This window comes from Solenopsis invicta, chromosome 12 (assembly GCF_016802725.1).
Source record: "Solenopsis invicta isolate M01_SB chromosome 12, UNIL_Sinv_3.0, whole genome shotgun sequence".
Taxonomy (NCBI): Eukaryota; Metazoa; Arthropoda; class Insecta; order Hymenoptera; family Formicidae; genus Solenopsis; species Solenopsis invicta.
In genome coordinates this window covers 12,867,455-12,894,285 of record NC_052675.1, presented here as the reverse complement: position 1 = coordinate 12,894,285, position 26,831 = coordinate 12,867,455, and the positions used below count along the sequence as shown (strand labels likewise).

General features: G+C 32.9%; 2 protein-coding genes across 4 annotated transcripts; both read right to left on the bottom strand.

Moving 5' to 3' along the window:
- Nucleotides 1-162: 162 nt before the first annotated feature.
- On the bottom strand, nt 163-15,576 carry LOC105208148 (proton-coupled amino acid transporter-like protein pathetic). 2 transcript variants are annotated; one of them, XM_011177926.3, is made up of 8 exons: nt 14,580-15,576; nt 7,655-7,720; nt 6,587-6,676; nt 4,927-5,284; nt 2,993-3,274; nt 2,451-2,629; nt 2,206-2,375; nt 163-621 (listed from the first exon to the last, which is right to left on the bottom strand). In XM_011177926.3, exons 2-8 carry the CDS (start codon nt 7,711-7,713, stop codon nt 377-379), a joined length of 1,383 nt encoding a protein of 460 aa, XP_011176228.1. In that variant the 5' UTR covers nt 7,714-7,720; nt 14,580-15,576; the 3' UTR covers nt 163-376. The 2 variants fall into 2 exon arrangements, with proteins under 2 accessions (XP_011176228.1, XP_039312025.1); XM_039456091.1 differs by lacking the exon at nt 14,580-15,576 and adding an exon at nt 11,096-11,207.
- On the bottom strand, nt 15,032-26,754 carry LOC105192840 (proton-coupled amino acid transporter-like protein pathetic). Of its 2 annotated transcripts, XM_011157097.3 has the most exons (7): nt 24,615-26,754; nt 22,600-22,750; nt 22,095-22,301; nt 21,092-21,534; nt 18,340-18,518; nt 18,060-18,241; nt 15,032-17,402 (listed from the first exon to the last, which is right to left on the bottom strand). In XM_011157097.3, the coding sequence occupies exons 1-7, from the start codon at nt 24,707-24,709 to the stop codon at nt 17,331-17,333; spliced, it is 1,329 nt and encodes a 442-aa protein (XP_011155399.2). In that variant the 5' UTR covers nt 24,710-26,754; the 3' UTR covers nt 15,032-17,330. The 2 variants fall into 2 exon arrangements, with proteins under 2 accessions (XP_011155399.2, XP_025991123.2); XM_026135338.2 differs by lacking the exon at nt 15,032-17,402 and having other exon boundaries at nt 17,710-18,241.
- Nucleotides 26,755-26,831: the final 77 nt, after the last annotated feature.

The window sequence follows — 26,831 nt, the reverse complement described above, 5'->3', positions numbered from 1 at the left end:
TGTCATATAAGTAGAGACATACCTGTACTTCTATGGAATTTTTTTTTGTCTTTTTAAGTTCATAACAATCATCTATGCCATTTGGGTTTATATCTTATTCTTTATATAAGCAGTGAATAGTAAAAGTGCATTGTACAAGGAATTAAGAAGATGAGACGCTAATAAAACAGTAATATTATGATAAAATTTATTATCAACTATAATATTTCATTATATAACACTGAGATCCACGAGTCAAATACAAACGCAAATAACGAGAATATAAAAATTTATCGCGTATACTTATAGTTGCTTCATTAAAAACCTCGTTGCGTTTCTTGTCGACACTGGAATTCTAGTTGTACAAGAAAATTGAAATAAAACACTAAATAAAATACTATTTTTTATAAATATCCATTATATCTAGGATTGAGATCCACGTGCCAAAAGTTAACGCTAATAACGAGAATATAAGTAATATACAGTTTTTCCATAATCGCCACTTAAAGCGGCCCAAATGACTTTCCCAGCACGAAATCGTCTCAACGACAGCTGGAATACTGATACCGAGAATAGAAAAGAATATTGCACCGACTAGAGATATGAACGGATCCAACTCCGGCACCAGTATCGCCAAGATCACTGTAAAAAAAAAAAAATCATAATGTATTACAAACACGTCAATCATTACTTTTCCACACAAGGCTTACATTCATATTACACATACGTATAAAATACGTTATGAAATGCTACTTATATATTTTTTTCATTAGTACTACTTTGGCTGAAATTGACCCACAAAAATAAGAATTTCTTTAACTCTTTTTTTTCTGTTTTATAGGTTACAAGATAGTAACATAATTAAACCGGCACTATTTGAACAAAATCTTATTAAACGTTATTATAAATTATTAAAATTTTAACGGCAAAAATTTACCCACGTTAACATCCTATTTAATTATTGTAGTGATGTATACTTGAAACATCAATCTACAATTTACAACATTACTAACTATAAGTCAGTACCAAATAGAATATAGAATAAAAAAATTAATATGTCTATACAAATGGTATGCATTCTGCAACTCTATCCTAGGTATTTGTGACACCGTGTTTACATGCTTAGTCGACATAACGGGAACTCCTAATAAGCGAAAGAATCCATCGCGATGATGAGAAATCGAATTGGACACAGCCCAAAGTGGGTCGAATCTATTGTACCGATCGAAAGAACTGATCTGAGCCGAAACGGGCAGACACGCGGGCAGACGATTCCTTTCTTTCTCGGTGCACTCGGTGATAAAAAGAAAACACGCGTAAACGCACGGAGTAAGTGGGTGACACCGATCATTCAATCGGTTCACCGATCGAGTTCTCCGACCGACCTCCTCTCTATACCGGCAGTGCGTGATTCATCGCAGTTTAACAGTGGTTTCTCCGTCTCGCGAGCACTAGCAAAAACGCAAACCGGAAAAGGTTACGGGAAAGCGGCGTAAACTCTCTTTGAGGCACACGTTGCTATGAAAAACAGGTCTCTTTAAGTATATAATGACTATCTGACCATTTCGTCGGACTCGTTATTGCAATCGTGATAGATTAGCTGTATCTCACGTAACACAAAACCCTCAACAAAAAGGTAAAAAGTTTTGCTTCGTAATATTAGTTACATCACTCTTCTATTTGAATTTGCAAGTCTGAAATTTGTGTCTCAAAGAATTAAGATCCCAATAAAAAAAAAAAAAAAAATAAATGAGAAAATTTACAGCTCGAAAACAAAAATTCTATAAAATCGGAATAAAAATTTATGTTTACTCTTAATTCTTTTTTAAAAATCACATCTTTTCTACAGATCCGTTTATGGATACGAAAGAAGATACTAGCCGCCGATGCAAACACCTTGTGAATGTCATCCGCTTATAAAAGCAACAGTCGTTTTCCTGTATCGAAACTGTTTCTATTCTCTCTGTTATTCTTTCAGATGGGGTAAAAAAAACCACCTGCAACAACAGGTTATTTGCATTTAATAACGCTTACCTCATCACGTTATAAGATCGAAGTATTTTAAATTGAACGCCGAAATATTTTAAATTGATATTCTTAAAAGTGAATTAACATTCTTCCGTCTGAAATACATTCTACCCATTTGTTTATAAACTGAATTTGTTCTAACAATTGTAATGATTAAAAATGACATGTTCGCATCCGAATAATATAAGATCACTTTACCTGTTAGCAAAACGATGCATATCCTCATCATTGACTCGCCCATGGCCGCGTACCTATGACTAAAAAAGGGCTTTATGGCATTCCATATAATTTCGAGCGGCACGAAGAGTTGCAGGCCGTAAGTAAAGACAACGGCTGCGGCAATGAGGATCTTCACTGCTTGGGCCAGACTAAAACATATTATTTTTTATTAGTCTACATGGAAATGACATGCTAACTTTAGTAAATGAGACATTTCAACTCACCCTTCCTCCGTTGGCAGATTCAATGTGATGCTAGCCTTTGCATTCTCGCCGAACGCGAGATAACCGAGCACACCCATCATGGCGTAAAGGCCCACGACTATCGTCATGGTGATGTTGAGTACGCTAGGGCATCCGAGGAAGTGCTGCGGTTGTTTCATATTGTTCGCCACGGGCATCACCTGCAATCACAATCGTACCAAGATTCGAGGTGCGCTCGGAGATGTGAAAGACGCAAGCCCTTGTAAAAATGTTTGATTGAAAAACGATACAAAACGATTTGCATTTGTGAATTCACGAACTAAAATCTATATTTTAGATAGGATTTTTTTCTATCGGAAATTTTTACTAGGGAGAGGGACGTGCGATAACTTGTGAATCATCCGCTTATAATAAGCAGCAATTGCTTTCTTGTATCAAACTATTTCTAATCTTTGTTATCCTTTCCAATCAAATAAAGTGTCACCTACGCCTGCGACGTCTAGTCATTCGCGTCTTTTAATTAAACTAATCGTCACTGTGGCAATTGTCAACGTGGAACTTACAACGCCGATACCTTCGATGGCGAATATCACAGTCGCGAAGAAACGGGGCAGCTGTTCCACCGAGGCAAACGTCTTGTCATTCTGGAACTCTTGCAATTCCTTACTACCGAAAATGTAGTAAAGAGTGATCAAGAAGCCAGATATCATGCAGATGTTCGCCAGCATCGAAAATGGCACCATGTACTTCAAATCGCGCACTTGACCGAGCAGCACAATTGCCGGAATCAATGAGAGAATGAACAATTGTATGTCCAGAGATCTGTCGGTGTAGAATTCCGCGATCTGGAAAAAACAATATGTAGTGATATATGAAAAAATAATTTTACTAAAGTACCTAAAAATTTAGCTAATTGCAGATCTCAAAAGAATTTTGTTAGATTGTCAAAATAATTATGTTGGATGATAACTCAGCAAACGTCAAGTTACATATAACATAAATGTTAGTTATAATTTCAACAAAAATGTAACTGTTATATATCGAGTGTGTTATATAACAGTTACATTGTTGAGTGGAAAATTACAACATTTGTATTACGTAGCTTGGTGTTTGCTGGAAAGCTGATTGTTGGAATGTCAACATTTTTTGCAGCATTATTCATCACATGTTTGAATGCGCTTCATATATAGTTCTTTTGAGAATCCAACAAAAATATTTTCAGATCTGTATTTCAGCAAAATCGTTCTTTTAATTTTCTTATTATTGCTATTGTTCAAATAATAAAATTTAGTATTTCTGCACACATAAATTTATGTCTACATTTATATATTTTAAAAGTCAGAATTATCATCCATTTCTATTTGGATTCTTCCAAATAAACTCAATAGTACTATTATATAATACAAGAAACTTGAATTAATTTTCTCGTATATTAGTTATTCATTGAGTTCTGTGGTTTTTGCGGTACATATCGGAATGGTAAATATCCCCGGTTTTTACAAACGCGGCATTATGTCTCTTTCAGAACGTTAATACATATTCGATCAAGATGGACAATACGTTGTCCGAAGTTGTCCATTAAATAAATATTTAAGTTCCATAGATTTGTGTTTCAATTTGAAGCAAAATAATTGCAGAATTTAATAAATCATCTAATTCGTACATACACATATAGGTACCGATACATAGCTACATATGTACATATATTTTTTAAAATAGGAAAGCAAAACTTAATTAAATAATTTAAAAAAATAAAAACTATTGTAATTGTCATAAAAATTGCGAAGCATCAATTAATGTATCGTTGTAAATATGAGATAGATAATGATTCTGAAATGTATTTGCGGTAATCAATGATTAAGCACAAATAGTGAAAGAATTTTAAAATATTATATATAAATGATAAAAACTATTAACAATAACTACTACCTAAGACATCTGATAAGCCACGCAAGTATTATTGCTATATTATCAAATATTTTTGCTATTGTGTTTCACTAACAAACAAAGAGTAGACTTTTCAAGTTTTTGAAGTTATCTGTTAATTAAAGAGTAATCATCGTGTATGGATAAATATATATAAAAATATATTCAATATTGCAAAATCGTAAAAATTGCGAAGTTTTAGTTCATCAATATTAATCTGAAATCGTATTTTGTACAAAGTATCTTTAAAAGAGAGAAAGAGAGAAAGAGAGAAAGCTATTAATTTAGAATATTAATTGACCTCTATAGTTTCCATCTAATCAACCTCGTTTCTGTATGTCTAAAATTTTGCGATAAATAGTAAGAAAAGATTAACATGATAAGTGTAGTATAATTACTATGTAAAAAGTGTTTTCGTACTCATTAAACTTACATTAGGTTGCATAATTTTGCTATTAGGAACTATGTTATAGCGGAATGAAGCAAAATGTATTAATAAGCTGCTCATCGTAACGAGCACGTTTTGCATAAATAAACGATTATGCTATTATGAATTATACAAGATGCATACCTGCTGAAGGGACTTAGAGATAAACACGACGTAAACACACGAGCCGCCCACATATGTCGCGCACAGCGCTGTATTCACGAATATCTTGCTGGTGTTGGCCCAAGGCCTGAGCGACTTTGGTCCACAGAGAAAGGCTGCGTACGCCGTTTCGGCGTACGTCATCTGCGGCGTCTTGGTACGCCGACAGAGCACGTGAGAGGTACGCACCAGTATGTGCACGCAATGGGCGCAAATCATGCCGATGATGATCGTACCGATTCCGCCGAACAGTAGACCGCCGTTCTTTATCGCGTGCGGCATGGCTAGAATTCCTGTTCCCAGAGAGGATTTCAGGAGATGCGCGAAGGCTCCGAAATCCCTGAAACGTATGACAAAACGTAGAATTATGTTATCAACTTTTGTTTCTGTGCTGAATATGTAAAATGCGATCGGCTGTTGAAAATTACGCGTACCAATAAAATAATTAAACGAGATTGAAATGAGCTATGATTATTTTCATTTAACATGAAACTAGATAAACTTTGTGTTCGTGAAAAAGTTATTCTCAAAACAAAATAAATTAATTACTCTCTCTGATGTGTAAAGAAGAAGATGATATTATTACGGTGTTTCTAGGTATAACGGCCATTCATGTTTAATATTTTCGTTATTAGGTGATGAATTCTAGTGAATGTTTATGAAATCATGTAGTGCCGCCATTATGAGGCTAATATGCCAATACACAATAAGTGGCATTTAAGGCATCTTTTTTTCAAGTACTTTAAAACTTTTTCAAGGTACATTTTAACACTCAATTACACATACTTCCTACTTTCTCTTTCTTTTTAAATTTTAGTATATTATCACAAAAATACAAAATTGCGTTTATAAAATTTACGCCCAAGGGCTTGTGATCTTCAAAGGTCCTAATCTAGTTTTCTTCTCTCCCCCTGTATTTCTATTGCTAATCTAATTTACATGTATTATAAATTTTATAAAATTTAACAGTATATTGCAATCTACATGCAGAGAGTGTTATGTGCACGCATATACATCTGAATATATTCTTTAATATTTTCTCTTTTGTTTAATAAATATAATTTTATAACAAAACACTATTCAATAAAACCAATTTTCTAAATCTTTATGAGGCTACATTATTGCAACCTGCTTCTCTTTGATCTTTTATTTTATTATACAGTATCATAACATTTTTATGAATAACATATGGACGAGTGCAATCGTTAAATTTTCCTTTTTTAAATACTGATTATTAATAAAATTATTTTACACAATGCAAATAGAAAGCCGTAACCACTTTTTTGTCTATTTTGTAATACAGATCTATATTTCTATTATGTAAATACTTAAATACTGAAAATAAATTTCTTTCTGTTGTATAAAAAGATGTTCGCTGTTGTTGTTGGTATTGATCATGATTAAACGATTTTTACCGTGATCTATATATAGACAACTGCATTTTCATATTTTTAGAAGTCATGTGAAAAAAAAATAAAAAGTCATTGTAAAAAATAACCGATAAGTTTCTTTAAGTGCATATTATTAAGTCTATACACATTAATATTAGAGAAAAAATGTTATAATGAGTATTTTATCGTCAAAGAAACATGAAAAATATGTGTCAAATTGATATGTGCAGACAAAAATTTTAAAAACTTACGAAGTCGCATTTCGCATGTCACGATGCTCGAAGGGATCGTACAGTTCATCCTTTTCTTCATATTCGCCAATACTCGGAGCAATCTTTGTGCTAAAAGCGATAAAAGTAAATTATACAAAGCATTAAATTAAATTCAACGAGATAATCATGTAATAACATATGCGCATTGTAATAATGTAATAATATATGTGCATGTAATAACATTTGGAATTGTAGGAGCACAATGTTTGTAATAAAAAAATATTTTTTTCGTTCCATTGTATTATATATTTTTGTCACATTGTTATTATTTTAAAATGCGCATTAATATAAATTTAGAATTAGTTGAATATATTAGTTTTAATAACAGTTCCATAATTTGCATTAAAATATTTCTGCGCAAAAAGAAAAACATAATATTTATACAATAATATTTTACTTCTCATATAAAAAAATCTTGCTCTCATTAAAAAATCACGTGCTTTTGTTGCGAGTTTTACATATCACTATACATTAAATTCTAACATAAAGGGTGTGAAAATGACCAACGTACGTGTTACTAGACATTGTAAATAAAATTTGGACAAAACATTTTTAATGAAAATCATAAAAGAAAACTTGCAATGTCATTTATCACGCGACATGTCGAGTTTAACAACAATGCTAACACGAGTAAAATCGATTTCAATCAAGTATTATAAGGAAAAACACAACGAGCTTTCTATCGCCACGCAAAATGCGATACAGTCGCATTCCACGACGTCATTCTTTATCAATAATGATTATTATTGCAGATATGCGCATTGCACGTGTAGGAGCCGCGTTATCTATGATTAACACTTATCGGTTAGGAATGATGTTACTCAAGGGAAAAGCCCTTGTTAATCAATATTTAGATGTTATTTGCACGATTTTAGTATAGTTATCATGCATAAACAATGTCAGCAAGATCTTTTGCGACGCGTTTAAATTTATGTTCTAATTAATATTTATATAATTATAATAATCAGTGTTTGTATATTTTGTTGTTTTTACCATGAAACATTACGCGCAAATAACATAGCAATATTAACGATTTGGCGAAAGTACCTGCTACTGAATTCCGTCATGGGATTACCCGTCGATTGCTCTTTTTCCACTCGACCCATGGCTATCCTATGTAAGAATAACAACATTATATAAGAATTGTAGAGAGAAAGAGAAAGAAAAAAAAAATTTATTTTTTTGAACCGGTTATAGAACTATATTGAATCAAAAAATAGGGTATTTTTCAACATTGTGTAAAACCTAATCTTTATACAAAAAAATTAAGAATAAACGTTCTTGTTTTGAAAATATGTATACTTATTAAAAAAAGTAAGAGATAAATTTATATCATACATATGTTGATAAACTTTAAACGACTCTTTCTCAAAACGTCATTTTTCAAAGAGATAACCGTGATAATTTAAATCTATTTACAATCTTAAAGCTGCATTTTTATTAACATTCGTCATCGACTTACGGAGGGTTTTTCCAAATTTTAATCTTTTTTTTAAGTTATAACAAAAAAAAGTAAAAAGTTACTTTCAAAAAAACGCAACTTTTAAATTAAAATATGTGCAGTGTGTCGTAAAAAATTAAATTAAAAAAAATTCTCTCAGTGTTTCAGAGATAACAAATGTAAAAAAAATGTATTTTAATTTCACATAATTAATTGAAACTAAATAACTATTATGTAGGTATGCACATTTATTTAGAATATTTTTATTTTTATTTATTTTTCTATTTATTCTAATTTTGCATCTTGGTTTTCTCATAAAAATTAAAAAAAATATTTTTAAAACAGAAATACATTATCTATCTTTTTAAATAAAAGTTTTACATAGTGTAAAAAATATATATATATATCTTATCTTTTATTTTATAACCTTATAACCCCTTAAATAATCTAACAATATAATTAATTTGCAATGAATGATATAAAATAAATTATTATGTCATTTTTTAGTATTAATTATTTATTATAAAATTATAAATAAATAAAGAAATTTAATTCGGTTAAAGTTATTCACATATTTTTATAAGCTTGCTTGATTGTTGGAGTAAATAGAAATAATAAATTTGGGAATTATATTTCTTAGCCTAAGAAAAATACATAGTGACAATATTAACATTCTTACAAAGAAAAAATATTTTTTTTGCTAAACTACAAAACTAAAAATAATCACATTCAATGTAAAAATTGTTCAATATTGGATGTTTTAAAACTAGTTGCTAGAATGTCAAAACTTTTTACAGCAATGTTATCATGTTTGAGCGTTCTACATAATTATTTGGATAATTATCCTACATAATTATTTTAGTCCAGCACAAAGTTATTTTCTAATCTGTAACAAGATAAAACTTTTAGATACTGCAGAACAATTGTTTTTTCCGTTTTTGTATCAGTTCCTTTAATTTTCATTAATAACACACATTGAAATTGTAAAAAGATCGATAATCTTAATGAAAAAACAAATGCCGGTTCATCGAATGAGATAAGCGTTATCTGATCAAGTATACTGTTTGGAAACGGAAGGCTTCCTTGTTGTCGTCATACTGTAATCATCACTGTAAATATGAAACAATCGGTTAAATAAACACTGATTGACCGCAATTTTTTACACTGACGCGAATCAGTGTAACAATTGAAGCACTCGAAAGAACAAACATGTTATGATTGTCGTGATAGATTGTAATTTCCTTTTTATATTTAATTATAGATATTTTATCGATGACATTACGTCGCTCAAGTCCTCACTAGCATCTATGTCCATTTAACGCATTGCGGAAAATAAGTTTAGACTGATAAAGCTGTATCATTAACATTCTTTGATAAGAAAAAGTATGTTAAAGTCAAAGTCACGTTCCGGATTACACAGGCACTTGTGAGAATTGATGTATTACTCCTTTTGCTTCAGGTAGCTACGTATGAATCAACATTAACACGTACGTGAATTACAGAAATCTGCGAGTTTCTTTGGAATTACTGTTTGATAAGATTAATACAGTGTAATAAAAGCTTGGATATATATCACTTTTGCCATTTATAATTAAAATAACTCTCTAAATAAAGAAATGGTTGATAAAAAGATCGAATATCAATTTTGTTTAATCAGATGCAAAAATTTGGCAAAGTAATAATGAGAAAAGTAGATTGAAAGTTTATCGAGGAATCGCGACATTTAATTCAAGGCTTGCACTCGAATTATTATCTATTATCAATTTTATCGAACGTTTCAATTTACATTACGAGGCATTAGCGGAACATTAATGGAGAAAGACAAAAGAAATTTGGATATGAAAAATAGCGCAGCGAAAAGAGATACGAGTTTCTCTAAAGGCTTGTCGACAGAAGTGGTCAGTTACGTAAAAAGAAAAATACAGATCTAACATGTATGTGCACGATACATATCTGACAAATGAACGTTATATGATGCTTCACCTTGACCAATTTTCTTAAAAAGTTTCTCCGAAGTTTATTTGCCAATAAAAACCATGCGCGCTGTGTTTCGACGACCGATGACGAAAATCCCTCGTGGATTGCCAGTGGACAGCCCGAGATTCGCATGGGAAATTAATGGGAGATAAAAAGAGTCAGAGTTGTGCAAGAGGAGGGCCCCCTGCGCTCGAGATTGTAACCAGGCGATAGCGACCGATTCTTGATCTACTTTCGCCATTTTACGTAAAAGCTATAGGAAAATAACTCGATGTTACGCGAACAAATGTACCATAATCTCACTCAGCGGATTTAACAAACGGATTTGAATGTACGATTGTGGATCCTCGGAGATCCTTGATCAAACGAGAGAGTACTTACACGCAACGAACGTACGAGAGACTTCAATGCTGCGAAGAACTCACGCAATCGAAACTACATCTCATAAATATTCCACAAAGAGCAAAGAATAATGCCGACAAGAGAATACACAAGGACAATCTGCGAATGCATTTTGCGGAGGTGGAATTTATCCTCGGAAAGAATATCAACCATTCTAAAGAAAGATTTATATTATATATAACTAGAATAATTACCATCACATTACAATTATAATTGTAAAAATGTCTCTGTGTATATAAAAATAAATACAATTAATATCTACAAAATTATACAATTTATCCTTAATGTCTTAAAAATGTAAAATAATTTAATTTGATTAAACTCTATAACAATTTGATTAAAGTCCTGATCCGATTAAAGGGAAAGTTTCAACTTTCTAATAATATTGCTAATAATATTAATTTAACTGATGTAAAAGGTATTTCACTTCAAAAAGCATTTTTTTATATACATAGCATATTATTCTTTAAATATGTTTAAAAAGAATCGTTAAGTCTTTGTGGGACAAGATTTAGTACCAAGTCAAAATTCCAAGTCAAAAAGGGATCAGTCAAGAATTAAAAAGCGAAGTATCTCAAAGACTAAAAATGGAAAAAACAAATTCGTAAAATTATTAAAATACATGGTACTTTACGTTATGTGTAATAAAAAATTCCAAGATGACTTACGTGAGTTTAAATAGCTCATATATTTGTTAACAAGTATATAAATGATCACTATGTAATATTTAAACGTCAAAAAATTATGTCATTCGAGATGACTGTTCGTCGTCACTAGCAGTGGTAGACTGAGTTAAATCAAGCAGACGATAAAATAACGCTAATAGTGTTATTATCACCGAAAGAATGTTTGTAAATAAAAAATTAATGTATTAATACATTAACATTTATTTACATATATTAGTATTTCCATTTCTGCACTAGTACGTCATATCTAAATATGACGTTGCAAAAGATATGTCTGTCGGTACATTTTGTCAGCCTTCTTTATAAGTTAATCAGTAAAGTTCTATCAAGATAGATTACTTCGCAGAAGCCTTACAGATAAGCTTTATATCAGGTGAAGTGGACACGCAGTTCAATTTTGCAGTGAGAATTTAAAATAATTTTATTAAGTACACTGACAATAAGAAAATATTATAATGTGAATTAAAACGTAATTTGATTCAATTAAACGTTGAATCGTGAGCTGTCACTAATATATGTAGTTAATTCAACTAATTTTTATTCATTCAACTATATTTGTTATTGTCTTTACTTTTGATCTTTGTGTTTAATTAATACTGTTATTGAATTAACAATATTTCCAATTAAACTGATACTGTTGATTCAACAGAATTATTTTCCTTGCGTAATATCTCCACTTGTCATTTTTAGCCGTCATAATATTGAACTAATTTGCTGCAAATTGCTAATTGTCAATTGTAAAATAATCTTCTGTGTTTAAGAATCTCATATTCTATGTCGTCCCATGATTACAAAGGATACTATTTTTATTTGCTATGGCAGAAAATTTACCAGTCTCATAGTTCGGACTTTCTAACTTTCACAAGTTGGGATTATTTACACAAAGAATTGTTGATAATTTATTGTAAAATCCTGTAAAATACACTTGATAAATCTGCATGGAACAATCTAATGTTTGCATTGTTTCAATAATTAACTGCAAATAGAATAACTAATTCACGATGCGACGTTCATTATATTTTTTAGTTAGTAAGTTGGTGCAATGTTTATATTGCCTAAAACGTCAAATCTTAAAGAGAAATCTTATTGTATTTTAACTTCTAGTATGCGATAGGTCATATTTGATAACAATGTAAATATCTAGATGATATTTACAATTTCAATATGTATCTAAGCACACTGTTCTTCGCACGTATCATTTTTATCAGATCGATTATTCATCGTATGTTAATGGAGAAGGAATAAGTGCGCATCGAACAAGCTCACTTTAAAATAAGGTTCAACATAGATTGTTATCGCTCGACTCTTTCAGCTTATAGCTTAAGTTGCACTTTTTTTGTTCGTAATACAAACGTGTTAAAAATAGAAAAAATAGAAAAAAATAGAAAAATTAATCGTATGTATGTATGTCATTTTTAGCAAATGATAACATAACAATGTTTGCAATAATTCATAAATGTAGTGCAGTAAAACGATTCACATTAAATACGCGATATCGTTGTTGCATTGAATTTTAGTAACAGATTTTTCGATTTTAATCAGAACTTTTCTAAATATTTAATTGCTTTAGAAAAATTAAACTCCACATCAAAAATATTTTATAATAAAAAAAAATTTGTTGTATATTTTATGTATTGTTAAACTATTTTGTAATAATATTTCACAATTAAAAAATTCTTACACACTCTTACATTTACAAAATGGATGGATAGTAAAATTGCTTTAAATTATCTTAGAAATGTTAATTAACGAAGACTTGGTCTTACAATGTAATTCCAATTTCGACACAAAGTCGGTCGTTAAAATTTCTCATAAAGACTCAATAGAGCGATCTCGTGAAGATTCTAAGAAAAATATGCATATATATATATATCATGGAAAACACATGTTCGCATTGTTTCCTACACGCGCAGGTAAATTAATTGACGGTTTCTCAACAGAAAAAAAGAAGCTTATTTATGTCATTCTCTCATGCTAATTACTATGCGTTGAATATAACATAACTTATCGACTATAGCGTAACACGGTCAAGGTACAATCTGAAATAGAAATCAGTAACAGGATAATTGAGAGAATTGATATGCTAATTATATATTATAAAGTAAGGAAAATGAGTAAGTTTTATGAATTAAAAGAACATAGTTAACTATTTTTAGAAAATATAATAGGATATAAATAATAAAACAAAAAATAATGTACAGGATGTATCGAAATTAAACGTCAAGACTTCAAGCATGTAGGAGATCAAAAAACCAAAACAAGAGTCTGTAAAAATTTAAGGTTTTTTGATTTATCTTGACAAAAATTGCAAAAAAATGTTTTCAATTTTTTAAATCTAGACTATATTTTTTATTTAAAAGAGTAGTCCAATGTCAAAAAAATTTTTATTTTTTTACTTATTTATAACATATTATTTCATATTGTTACAATTTTATTATATATTGTTGAGTTTATTTGTCAAACAACTCAAGAAGCAATTAAAGTCACGATTGTACACCAAATATCATCAGAGCAGTGTTTGGCTGCAGTGCTTTATGCAATGCTACGAGCTGTCAGTGCTAAATGCAATGCTTACATTGCTGCAAGAGATCAATATTTCGAGTAATGCTCTCATTAAAACAATATGAGTAAATATAACAATATATATTAACATACAATTTAAATAAGAAGGAATATATATTAAATAATATATAAGTAAAAAAATAAAAATTAGACGTTTTTCAAGTAAAAAATAAAATAAATAAAGAATTTTAAAGAATTCTTTTACCATTTTTTTCCAAAACAAAGTAAACACGAGTAAATTTTTTATTTTAGTTTTTTGCTCCTCTCCCAAAATCTGAACATTTAATTTCGGAATATACACTCAGTATATTAATGAAAAATATTAATATAAAAAAATTGTGCCATATTATGTTATTTAATATAATGACTAATTTTTTTAAATGTTTATTTAAATTAAAAAAATATAATTATTACATTTTATCATATAAAACCTATATAACTGTATTATAGTCATTCCTTTATTTTATTGCTATTTAATAGCACGTGAAATTTATTGCTACATTAATTTAGTATTATATTCAATTTACTGTTATTTAGTTCTCGAAAAAAAAAAACAGTTTTTATTTTTACCACTTTATAAAATCAGTGTCGAATATTTAAATTTCACAATTATCATGTATTCTCTTAATCTATAGAATAAAAAATTACTCAAAAATTGAACAAGTTAATTTTCACTTGGTGTTAAAGTGACGTTTCGCTCTACGAGATTTAGAGAGTAGGTTGCAAAACTATTTTATTTCTTCTGAGTATAAATACACAATCCTCGCGTAAACAAGTCGTCTCTAAATCAAAAATCTTTGTCATAATCTTCGGGGAACAATTTAAATAACAACATGTCTATTTTCATAAATTTTCTAAATGCACTTACGGCATATACGTAATTTGCCGTTAAAGTCATACTTACTTTTACAAATTGAGTCGTGAACACGAGGCAGATGCTTGATTTATGAAGGACGTTTATCTCTTTTTTTGACGTTGGAGTGCATCGAATTCTCAGGATTCACTCCGTTCAGATGGAAATCAATCCTTTTGTTTAACTCAGCGCGCGTGTATTTTCTTATTCTACAATTCAGTGTAAACTCTCTCGTCAAAGCCCTTTATTTTCTCTCTGTCTCTTTCTGGTTCCCCTCTTTTCATGAAGCGATCACGTGAGTTCCGATCGAACGAAAACTGTAAGTTCTATCCAAGGTCTCGTATCCTTCTGCCTTTCTTCCTCTTAAAGGCTACATTTATAATATATAACGAGATAATGACTTATCTGCGGATTAGCTATCCAAGTATGATTTACGAGACTTCCAAATGAAGTCTAGACAATTCAAGATCTCGATAAATTCTATAGTCCACAAAGGTACAATGACCGAAAGAGCTTCTGCAACGGCGATTGAACGGTAGCCACTGTGTCGTCTTGATATCGCGAATCTACGTCGCGCGAATTTCTCGGGCAGACTGGAAATAATTCGAAGATCGCACGCTCGCGCAGCTTGGTGACGATCAGATTTCACTTCGGCGACTATGGAAACTCGTGCGCGACTCCACCACGAAGAATCTCGCGGCTCTATGATAAATCGAAGCTAATAACTCATCCGTGGGTCTTGTCCTTAAATTTTCTATCGAAAATTATCGCCACGTTTCCGCGATTTAGTAATGGGGTTTAGTCTCACGGCGAAGGATTCGGTAATCATTCGGGAAATTGATGACTTCTCTTATTGTTAGTCCGAAACCGCCGTGTGACCGACGGATGATGGATGATGGACAAGTAATCTCCCGTCGATGGTCCCGCTTCCGCGGGATGGTGGGCTGCGTTTTTCCGGTCTGCCACTGAAGCCGAGAGGAAGGCAATAACGAGAAGTAACGAGGCGAAATTAACGTGAAACGGTGACAGACCGCGCACGACTGGGCAAATTCCTTGGCGTTAGCCAGGTATATATATACGGACAGTCAATACACGTGAGTAACTACCGTGAGCACGAGCTTCCTCACTCGTGCGAGTACACCAGGAAGGGAGGGAGTAGATAGTGACAGCATGTAATGTACTCGATTCGACGTTACTTTGGAGTGCGCACGATAAACGGTGTGTGGCCGGGAATCAAAGCCGACGGATTTACTTGACAATGTTGCAGGCAAAATATTGCTCCGTACGACGATGATGTTTAGGATTTAAATATCATGGATTAACATCGTTTCGATTAACAGCTAAGTAAAATCTTTTCAGATCTACAATTAATTTTACGCACAATAGAAAAAAAAAGAGCGGACAATAGTTTAATTTCTTTACTTTTTTTAATTGCTGAAATCGTTGTCAAGTATTAATCTCGGCACAAATCAGAAAGAAATCGTCTAATCGGTTGGGACTTACAAAGTCGAAAATATTTCGGAGCTATGGGGTAAATATCGAACGTGTAGAACGTGACGCGCACGCAAATTGTAATGTAAAGTTGTTTGAAAACAAATATTTAAGTGGACTATATATTTACTAAGCGTTTAGATTCTCTCTGGGATACATGTTTGTGTTTTCATGAATGAGCAATAAACAGAGTGGCAACGGTATCAGTGTGACGATAACAACGAATTCACGAAATTATATTATCGAAGCGCTTTATGTCGACCACATACAACCATCGAATCGCTTTCCGCTTTCACGTTTTTCCCTCCACCTAATCCTTGCGGTACCGCTTCCGCTTCTCTATCCCATTGCGCGCTTATCTTCGCTCGAGCGCCGGCGACCGCGTAATTAATTGATTAACGGCACTTTGAAGATCGAAGTAAAAACGAACGCGAGACGGGCCGGATCGGAAATTGTCGACACCTCCGGCTCCTGAAGAATAACTACGTCGAGTAACCGTGATCGTGTTTCGTAGCCATAGGGACGTCGGTTATTCGACTGTGCAATCAGCTCGATTCGCACCTCCGCATCTCGCGCGCGTTCCCTTTCACCTTAGCCCTGTCTCCTTCCGTTCGCCAGACGCGCGCGCTCGCCGTCTCTCTTCGTCCTCGCGGCAAGAAGGCCCCCGGCACAGTCTCCCACCTGCGGTCTCTGGACCGCCGTCGTTGCGCCGCGGTGCAGTTTCTCATTGTGGCCTGTCGCTCTTGTTCCACATCACAAGCGGCGCAGCTCCACTCGGCCGCGCCGCGCGTTACGTAAACGCCGGCCGAGGGAAATTGAAGGTGTTCCCCCGGAATGTCGCAAGTGCCACATTCCAATCTTTACGGAAATTAAGGGCCCCTTGATACCGGTCAGTATATATCAGTCACGTTGATCTCTCAGGCATTTAGAAGCGGGAAAATCGCGCGGGAAAAGAACGTTACCCGAGATACGTACGTCACCCTCGCGATGCCAGCTACGCTAATTAAAATGGTCTCGTAACGAGCGGGGAGCATGAGTTATTTCTTCCCGTGCACAGTGCCGGGAATCGCAGTGCGGGGAAAGCAAGTCCGGCCAAGAGTATTGTTAAAAAAACTTCTTGCGTGTCTCATCCATTTTTCATCCTTTCGCTTCGCTACTCTAAGAAGTCCTTCATCCACTATCGCGGCTAACTGCGAGACATCCTCAAGTGACATCATGCTGATTTGCGTAGAGTGTCGCATTTCATAATGTCGCGAGAAGCATAATTTCTAAGAGCGTCTCGAGTAGTTTGATAAGCTGTCGATTAGCGAGCTAGCATTCTTCCTGCTTTATTCCGCTGTATTCTCTAACAATTGACCAGGTGCTCTCTATCGTCCCGAAAATCTGTAAAGTGTAACAGAAATGCGCATTGCATCATGCGATCGTCTAAAGATTACGATGTGTATATTAAAACGTATATTAAACCTGTTGTCTCGGATCAACAATAACAATGTTTGTATATACTCGATTAATATTTCACGGTCGATTAAATTGGGAACGAAGACCGATAAATCTTAAAGCTAAAGTCAATATTTTTCGAAGAACTTATTAAAATATTCAGTCTAAACAGGTTTTTTTAACCCTCAACTGACATTATATTGAATTCGATATTTTGCCACACATCGGTGTACGTCACACGACCAGATTCAATTGCGTATATCTCGGTACGTAATGCATAAAATTTGAATAATTTTTTTTCTAATCAATACGCCAGAAGGGCGAGAAAATCTAGAAGATCACTAAATAGGTACAAATTATCGAGAAATTAAATATATTCGAAATATTTAAAAGAGAAGGAGCAAACGATTTATTAATGTCAAGCATTTTTGCAAACAGCCCGGGTGTACGACACCCAGTGTGTCAACTGAAAGTTAAGAAGTCGAAACAAACAATCTCAAACTAAAAAAAAACTTGAAGTAAAACTAATTTCTTCAAGTTTGTGCAAAATCGGAGCTTACGATAAATTTCATAATACATCTCTATTTCTGAGAAAAGTCGCACCAAGATTAGCAGCCACACGACGAAAATAGCGATGTTCTTCGCGAGCATCGTCCTCGTGGCTTCCGCCCACTTGGTCGACGTCTCGATTAGTATGGGTATCAGCAGCATCATCGTCGATATGCCCAAGGCGGAGAAGAGGCCCAGCAAGGGTACCATTTGGGGCACGGCGATGGCCAGCAGCGCTACAAACGGAAATAAGGACAAGGACGAGTTACTTCCTGGCAATTACATTCGACATTCATGCCGTTGAATGAATGCTCATGGATCGCGATACGCTTACTGGTGCCGATTACGCCGCCTAGTCGGAGCGAACTTTCATAAAATCGATGATGCAGCGAACTCTTCGTGGCGATTCTCGCGCGGATCATGGGCCACAGCACGCTGATCGGGACGTAGTACGCCAATCCGAAAGTGAACAGCACCGACAAGGAAATGGCTATCTTGACTATTTGGGCCAGACTGTACAGTGTAAAATGATAAGATGTATAGATCATGAATTGCAACTTTGAGACATTTGCAATCAATACGAATCTAAAGTTTTATCATAGAGATAAATATTTTAATTCAAGATACGATAATGTACTCTCTCTCTCTCTCTCTCTCTCTCTCTCTCTCTCTCTCTCTCTCTCTCTCTCTCTCTCTCTCTCTCTCTCTCTCTCTTTCTCTCTCTCTCTTTCTCTCTGTTTCTTTTTTTTTCTGCCACAATTTGCTTAATTAGATCAGAAAGGAAGCTTTAAATTGATGTTCAAGTGGAATTAAAATAATACTGTGTAATTTCGTTTATGATTATAACGAAAGAGTTTTTAATTGATTTATCAGTCCGGATGTTGCATCATTGTTATTTAAATTTCAAAGTGCTGCAGCAACATCGCAGGAGTGCATTGCAACTTTATTAAATTATTTTGAAAGGGAGCTGTATATATATAAGGTACCTCTGGTATTTACGCTACAGAAGTCAGAAAAAAAGAGTGAAGGTAATTTGCTCGCAACCACTCTGTTAGATGACTATGTTATATTAGTTACGTGTTTGTGATTTCAGCCATTTACTATTAATATTAACTAAACCATCGTGAATTGAATCAATTTGTCAATGTAGTAAGTTGCGCAAAGATGTATTACAACTAAGGAAAATGATTACACACACTCTCTCTCTCTCTCTCTCTCTCTCTCTCTCTCTCTCTCTGTCTCTCTCTCTCTCTTTGTAGAGAGTAAAAGTCTTAATAGTTATTTTTTCCGTAAAACATAAATGTGTAAAGAGACAGTGTAAAAGATAAAGTGTAATAAAATACACATGCTTAGCTTGTATTCTTTGTTCTTAATTGTCTCACTCATAAATAGTCACAATTTCTTTCGATATACAACAAAAATGCAAGAATTTAAAAAAAATTTCTTCTAGGCTTGTATATATTTTTTTAACTGTATTAAGTTAAAATTCTAATTAATAAAATTAATTTAGTTAAAAGTTGTGTGAATAAAAAACTAACTTATTAAATTAAATTAAAGTTAAAAAAGCATTATTAAGATTAAATCAGAATGTCATGTATTTTTTTGATTCATATTGTAATTATTTTGTTTTAGATTACTCTAAAACAAAATAATTACAATATGAATCAAATAAACTAGATATTTTTGTTGTAAATTAAATTTATATGAAATAACAAAGAAATATTGTTTTTATATAACTGTATATTTTTTATAAATTTTCTCTTTTACACATGGAAAAGTTATTAACTTAGAAAAAAAGTTTAATAAATTTACATAATTTAAAAATAATTAGTTAAAGTTAAAAATGAAATCATTTAAACTTAATTAAAGTAAAAGTAATTATCTTTTAATTTTTAGTTACTACCAAATTCTCTCCCCCCCCCCTTTTTTTAATATAAGAAAGTAAGTATTTCTTACTTCTAATTTATTTATTTTCAAATTTGTTTATAGTAGTAGATAATATAAAATTTGTATTGATATATTTTATTTACTTTTAAAATAATACCTGTTACAAATTTTATAATTCTTTTGGAATAACATTAGTAACATAAATAAATAAAACAACTTGATGAATTGAATGTTTGATAGGTGCGATATACATATATATCGGAGTTATCCTATAAGTATAATTCGATGATCAAAAGAGAACTTCCATAACAAAGTTATAAGACAAGCCAAGTTACTGGACATGTGTTAATAGTGACACAGAGAGAGAACGTTACATATAGATAAATTTAGCAATACGATCATGGTGTATCGTTTATGATGTAAGTCAAATGAATTGCAATAGAGTTTTTCTAGAATAGGACAGGAATATATTGTGTTTAATGACACATGAAATCGTCAGATCACGTATTATTCAGATGCAGTGACTATGTAATTTAATTTAATTGAGGTTGTCTTCTTTAAACTAGTTTCAAGTTAGAATCAGACTCGAATCCTTCACGTTTACAGGGTCAAACTGACCCTCACGAGCGTACGTTGCGTACTTCTCTTTTACGGTTAGTTGGTTCGTTTCGCTTTTGTTAAATTTAAGTTATTCGAAGGCCTTGCCGGTGAATACACCTTCTGTTGTCATGATTATTACGAGAAGCATAGAATGATAAATCGCGAATACCGCAGAGAACTACACGCTCAAGTAAATGTTAAGCGCATCCTGTTCTGAGATCACACTGATTACTCGATGTTAATTATGCAGCTGTCATTTAAAACAGACTGCCGACTTTATATTTACCGATTGTCGCACGTTAATGTACAGTTTAATTGCCTTTGATAACAAGTTATTTGCAATTCTTGGCAAACAACAAATTTTATTTACTCAACAATCTGATGTAATTTCTTCAAACATTTCGTTTGGTCCGTAAAGCTAGCAGCTTTTGAACTAAAGATAATTGACTATAATTGGCCGAAAGAGAAAGGGAAAGGTAGAGAAAGAGAGAGAGAGAGAGAGAGAGAAATATGTCAAATACGCTAAACTTCAAAGTATTAATTAAATCTGAACATGCAGTAGTGCAAGCGTTTCGCAAGGCAGAAATTAATCCACCTACGTCTCCACCATTGGTAAGTTCTTGATGACGGTGTCGCAGGCATCTAGATACTTGTTGTAGCCGAGAAAACCGAAAGCCAGGTATGTGACGATGTTCAGCAACGTGCTAGCGACAATCAGGCGCGGCATATGACCTGGATGCCTCATCGTGTTCTCCAGCGGTAGGTACAGGGTCATGTTGTGCAAAGCGAATAGGAAAATGGCGCAATACATTGGCACAGGTAGAACCTCCGTCAGAGCGTTGAGTCTACGGGGATCGGGCACGTCGTCCAAGAAATAGTAGAACGCGGTGCAGACCCCGAGGAAGAGGAAGAGAGTGCCGATAACGGAAAACGGCGTCAGGTACTTCAGGTTCGGCACGAAGCCCAGGACGCAGGTGAAGGGAAAGAAGATGACGATGTAGACACGCGGATCCATCTCGAGCCCCGAGAAAAATTCTATCACCTGGAAACGCCACGAGGCATGAAGACGTTACCTAACTAATTCGTTATCTCTAAAGAGAGATATCCGAGATTACATCGAAACGAATGAAATCCTCGTCGCGAAAAATGCAAGTAATCGCAATTTCTCATTGATATCGATTCTCGTAATTTTGTCTTATCGTATTTCTTGGTTCTTTAAAGTTATTTTTCTAACAAAAATTAGATGTAATATAGCAACGAGATCAACGCGAATAAGAAAGAGTGCGATTTTATAGTTTTAATAAAATCCTTCGGGCAATCTTCCGGCGCGCCGGTGTTTCCTTAATCGAAATATCGATCTGTAATTTCCGGGTACAAGCCATCATCCGGCGGAAGGCGAAGGACCTTTCCGCGTAAGAAAAGAGAGTCGACTGCGGTTTCGTTTGGAAGAAATGATCATTAAAATTGAGGTCGACTGTTCCGGGATTTACCCTACGTAAAAGGATTTTCGTTCGTAAGAATCGCCGAACGGACGTCACGATCGCCGTTTTATTGTTCCGACTTCCGGCATTATGGGTATCGCGACACGCTGCTCTGTCGTACCTGTTGGAACGACGTCGCCACGTACAAGATGTATATCACGGCGGCCTGAAAGTGCACGAAGCAAATGATCACGTTGGTAACTACACCGAATAGCCTGGCGTACTTTCGAATCCTCTCCGGACCCGCCTGGAAGGAGAACTGCGCCGTTTCGGCGAAATCCAACATGGGTACGCGATTGCGCCTGCATAACACCTGGGAGCACTGCACCTGCACATCGAAAAAGAAAGAGAGAAAGAGAGAAAGGAAGACAGAAAAACCTGCTTGCATTCGGATGCGCTTCGCGCGACGGGACCTTTCTTTCCCTCTATGTTTAACGACTTATCTCATCGGTGCGACGCCGATTCGCAAACAATCGAGTCATCGCGGTATAAGGGCATAGGTATCATAGACAAGAAAGACGCCTCTTTTCGCGTGTTTCCCGCCAAGTGTTGACGTTTTTCAAACACTAGTTCGATATAACATTCGAGACGAAGGCACTTTCTCGCTTTCCGCATTTTTCACGTACGATAATTATGGCGGTATGAATGCCCAACGTTCCGATGACGATACCGCAGACGAGGGACATCGCGTAGCCGGTCCTCCTGAAGGCGTGCGGCAGAAAGAGTATCCCGGTGCCAATCGCGCACTTCACTAGATGCATGAACACAGCGAAATCGCTGCAACAGTTTTATTATGCGTAACGTAAGTGCGACATCCCTGTTTGTTTATTGATATCTTATAACCGATCGTGATACGTAAGATGATATTTAATCCAATTGTCAATCTTTACTAATTTAACGAAATGCATTGTAATAAATCACGTTTTTCGTGCATAATTTCGCGCATATATTTCGTACGAAAAGAATTGTTTTCTTTGCTGAAGTATCTAAAAATTTAGCTAAATATAGATCTAGAAATAATTATTTTGTTTACATCAAAAGAATTATATGTGACACTCAAATTGGTTGCTAGAAAACATTGTCAAAACATTTTGTAGCCTTGCTCACCACGCTTGAGCGTTCTGCGTAATTATTTTAATCGCCCCACATTATTTTCAAATCAAGCTAAATATTAAACACTTCAGCAAAAAAGCCATTCTTTCTGTGTAAATACATATTTGACATAATATTAGGTATCGAGCCTGGTATGTGATTTAAGATTAAATCAGGATTAAATAATAACTAGTTAAAAAGTTAAAAATTAAATACTTTAATAAAATTAAAAAATTAATACTTTTAATTTAATTTGGTTAATTTCAAATGAGTTCATTTTTAACGTCAACTAGTTATTTTTAAAACGTACAAATTTTAATTTTTAAACTAAATAGCAACTGGTTGAGGTCAATATAATAGATTTTTTATTGTAAATATTCGGTTTTTGTAACAAAAAACTAAGCATCGTAAGAAATTCTATGTCGAACTAATTTTTATTATTTAAAAGAATGTGTGTAAATTTGCAAATCGATGGGTCAAGCTGTTTTCAAGATATCATATTTTTTAATTGTGATTTAAAATGACGCCATTACGTATGATTATTTAAGTTTTAAATGTCAAGTACAGAAAAATATAATCTTTACACTGAAATAAATGCAGCTTTTCTATCTTTTTATTATCAGAATAATCGATAGTGACTTTTTATTCTCACTTTTGAGTTTCACAAAATCAATTATTATTTTTTAGATATTTTTTTTTATAGTTTAAACATTGAGAGATTAAGCATATTAAAAACAAGCGATTTGCAAAAATTTTTATTAACGCATTAACTATTTACAAACTTTTAAACTTTTAAACGCGGTTTTTTTAAATATTTTTCAAAATTGTCACTACAACTCATCTAGTTTTAATCTGATTAATTCAAAATTTTAGAAAATATTTACATTTTCCTGTCTTAATTCAAACTACAATTAAATAAAAATTCCAATTTATTGATTTTTTTGTTAAGAAAGTCTTGAAAAGAAAGCAAACAAATCGAATTTTTTTCTTAAAACTGTGCTGTTTTTGCAAAAATCAATGTTTCAACTTGGTTGTAGTTCAGATGAAAACTATTTATATGTATAGTTTTTAAATGAAGAATTTATATAAATTAAAAATTTCTTTAAACCTTTTATTTTTGATAAATTTCTCCAACTTAAATAACCATAACAATAAGACGATATTTTTTTGACATATTTATATGGATTTGCAAATAATTGCTAAAAATATCTTTTCCAACATTTGAAAAAATTTGTTAAGAACATTCAAATATCAAACAATAAATGTATTAAATTTGAAGTTTATAGTTTTTATATTTTTTGTAAAAAAATTTCTAACAATGAATCCAAAAGTAGTACTGATCCTTATAGAATTTACTTTATGGCGAATTGCTAGCTTATTTATTAGTGTAAAATCATATATACATAAGCTGTGTTCTAAAATCCATTGCCAACTGAAAATTTATAGTGCATGTAACTTAAATTATAAATTTCTAACACTGATAATGAATTTTGAAACACAACCATAGTTTTAAAAAAAATTTTAATTAATGATAAGATAAAAAACATACGAGGTCAAAGGTGCGGATGGGCGATCGGCAAAGGGATCGTACTCGCCTTCCCCAGTCTGCTGTTCAACTTGATCATCTTGTATGTTTCGTTTCATTGTAATGTTAGATCTGTCATCATCGTCGATCGAGAACGTAGATACGGTGAAACGGAATATTTTAGTGATTAAGACAAGAAATCTTACTTAACGATCATATCGCGCTTTGCGTGGAACTCAGCAAGGTTTGCCACCACCCCTGGAACTCTTCGATAATGCGAAGCATCCGGATCTCTCACTCGCGGATTCCGTCGGACGATGACAACTGATAAACTACCAATTAACCCGCTTACGCGGCATTCAATGACGTTATTAATGTCTCGCCGTAAATCCGTTTAGCAGAAGCAGCATTTAATCTCAGCAGGAGATCATCTGCGCGCAACCTGATCATCGAAGAAAACGCAACGATTTCAAAACGCAGCAGTTACAAAATCCGATTGAGCCAGACGAACGCACAATTACCTCTTCTAACTTTGTTTGACATTTAGCGAGGAGTACGAAGTCGTCTCGAATTCTCGATTTATCGCTTGTATTCTGCGAAACTACACAGAAAGAAAGAAAGAGAATCTCGAGTCTGTATTTAAAAAAAAGTATCAAAGTGCTTTTTTTGATTAGGTTTATTAAGTTAAATTAAAATTTTTTTGCACCCGATTGCATTAACGTTATTTTAACTTTAAGATTATTATATTTAAGACTACTATAACGCTTTAAATTTGGTAAACTTTCTTTTAAGAAATGTAACCACCTCTTTGTTTTTTAGTCGGAGACTTCAGCTTTCTAAACGAATCTCTGGCAGGAGATTATCTTTTTGATGATCTTTTTCTTAGAAATTTAAATAATAGTATTGATCGATTTTAGACAGGAGAGTCCAGACGATTCCTGACAACGTCGGTTTTGCTTGATTAAGACTCGAATTACAAAGATTTAAAACAAAAAAACCCATCTAATTTTTTAGGAGTTAATAAATTATAATAACATTTAATGTTGTTAAATATAAAAATTGATTTATTTTACATTAAAACAATGTTCAGTTATTTTATCACCTTGCAACCCATAAGATGAACGTAAAAAAATGTTATAAAATTTTTCATTGTTTTGGTGAATTTTTACCCAAAGTATTATTAATGTCAGAAAAATATGAGTGGTATTCTAGGGTTAAATATAAAAGATCGGCATCTCTTTCGAGCAATTGCGATAAAATTTAGCAGCTACGCCAAACTTCCCGAAATAATACGAGACATCCGTTGTATGTTGACCAAGGTATAATTATTCGCCATTTAACATGACAGTGTGACTGCCATGAGCATTTTATTATGAAATATAACTACGTACAAAAATAACCTTACGCTTGAAGAAACAATTTTTCACATAGATTACATAATGTTTTTTTAGCGATAAACTTGAAATACTTAACGAACAAAAAAATGTATTTGCGATATTCGAATTGCGTATAATAATTACATTTTTATCTCACCTGTGCAAAAAAGACTTTAGAAACGTAAAATTGTTGCTACTCGAGAATAATAAATCTTGCGACGGTGAAATAATAGCAATTTATCTTTTCAGTTGCGTGATTATACAATTATGATAAATAATGTATTTTCTAAATTCTAAATTCATTAATAAAAAAATATTTTTTTTATCAATAAATTCAGAATAATAGAAAATACATTATTCATCATAATCGTATAATCACGCAACTGAGAAGATAAATTGCCTCAAGTTTCCATTGACAAAAATTCCATTGATAAAATACGTGAAAATATTTCTTTCTAAAAGCTGCTACATCAACAGTTTTCCTTTACCGGAAGTGGCATTTACTTCAATCTTGATAAGTAGAAATAAGCCTTGACAAATTTTTTGTACAACAACATAAAATATAAACCTTTAACATTTCACGATATAAATTGTCAATATAATTGCGAATTTATTTCTCATAAAAGTGATGCAATAATTATTACGGTTAATATCAAAATAATTGGTATTTTAAAAGTGTATTTATCTAAAATCTCTATTCCATTGAAAGATTTCAGTGATAATTTCATATCTAAACGTTTATTCTACGATAGATAATTATTGATCACGTCGCAACAGATAATACGTTACGAAGTGATTTCTTACAAGACAAAATGTAATGTACGATTTGTTGTTTGTAAGTTATCTCACAATTGCAAGTAGCAAT

What these genes read in the sequence shown, in the direction of transcription:
- LOC105208148 (XM_011177926.3), bottom strand. Translation starts at nt 7,713, where the DNA reads ATGGGTCGAGTGGAAAAAGAGCAATCGACGGGTAATCCCATGACGGAA. An exon ending in GACATGCGAAATGCGACTTC is followed by an intron (nt 5,285 to 6,586) that starts GTAAGTTTTTAA and finishes CATACGTTTCAG; the next exon opens with GGATTTCGGAGCCTTCGCGC. An exon ending in ATGCATCGTTTTGCTAACAG is followed by an intron (nt 622 to 2,205) that starts GTAAAGTGATCT and finishes TTTTTTTTACAG; the next exon opens with TGATCTTGGCGATACTGGTG.
- LOC105192840 (XM_026135338.2), bottom strand. Translation starts at nt 24,709, where the DNA reads ATGAAACGAAACATACAAGATGATCAAGTTGAACAGCAGACTGGGGAA. An exon ending in TTCATACCGCCATAATTATC is followed by an intron (nt 22,302 to 22,599) that starts GTACGTGAAAAA and finishes TTCGATGTGCAG; the next exon opens with GTGCAGTGCTCCCAGGTGTT. An exon ending in TGGCGACGTCGTTCCAACAG is followed by an intron (nt 21,535 to 22,094) that starts GTACGACAGAGC and finishes TGGCGTTTCCAG; the next exon opens with GTGATAGAATTTTTCTCGGG.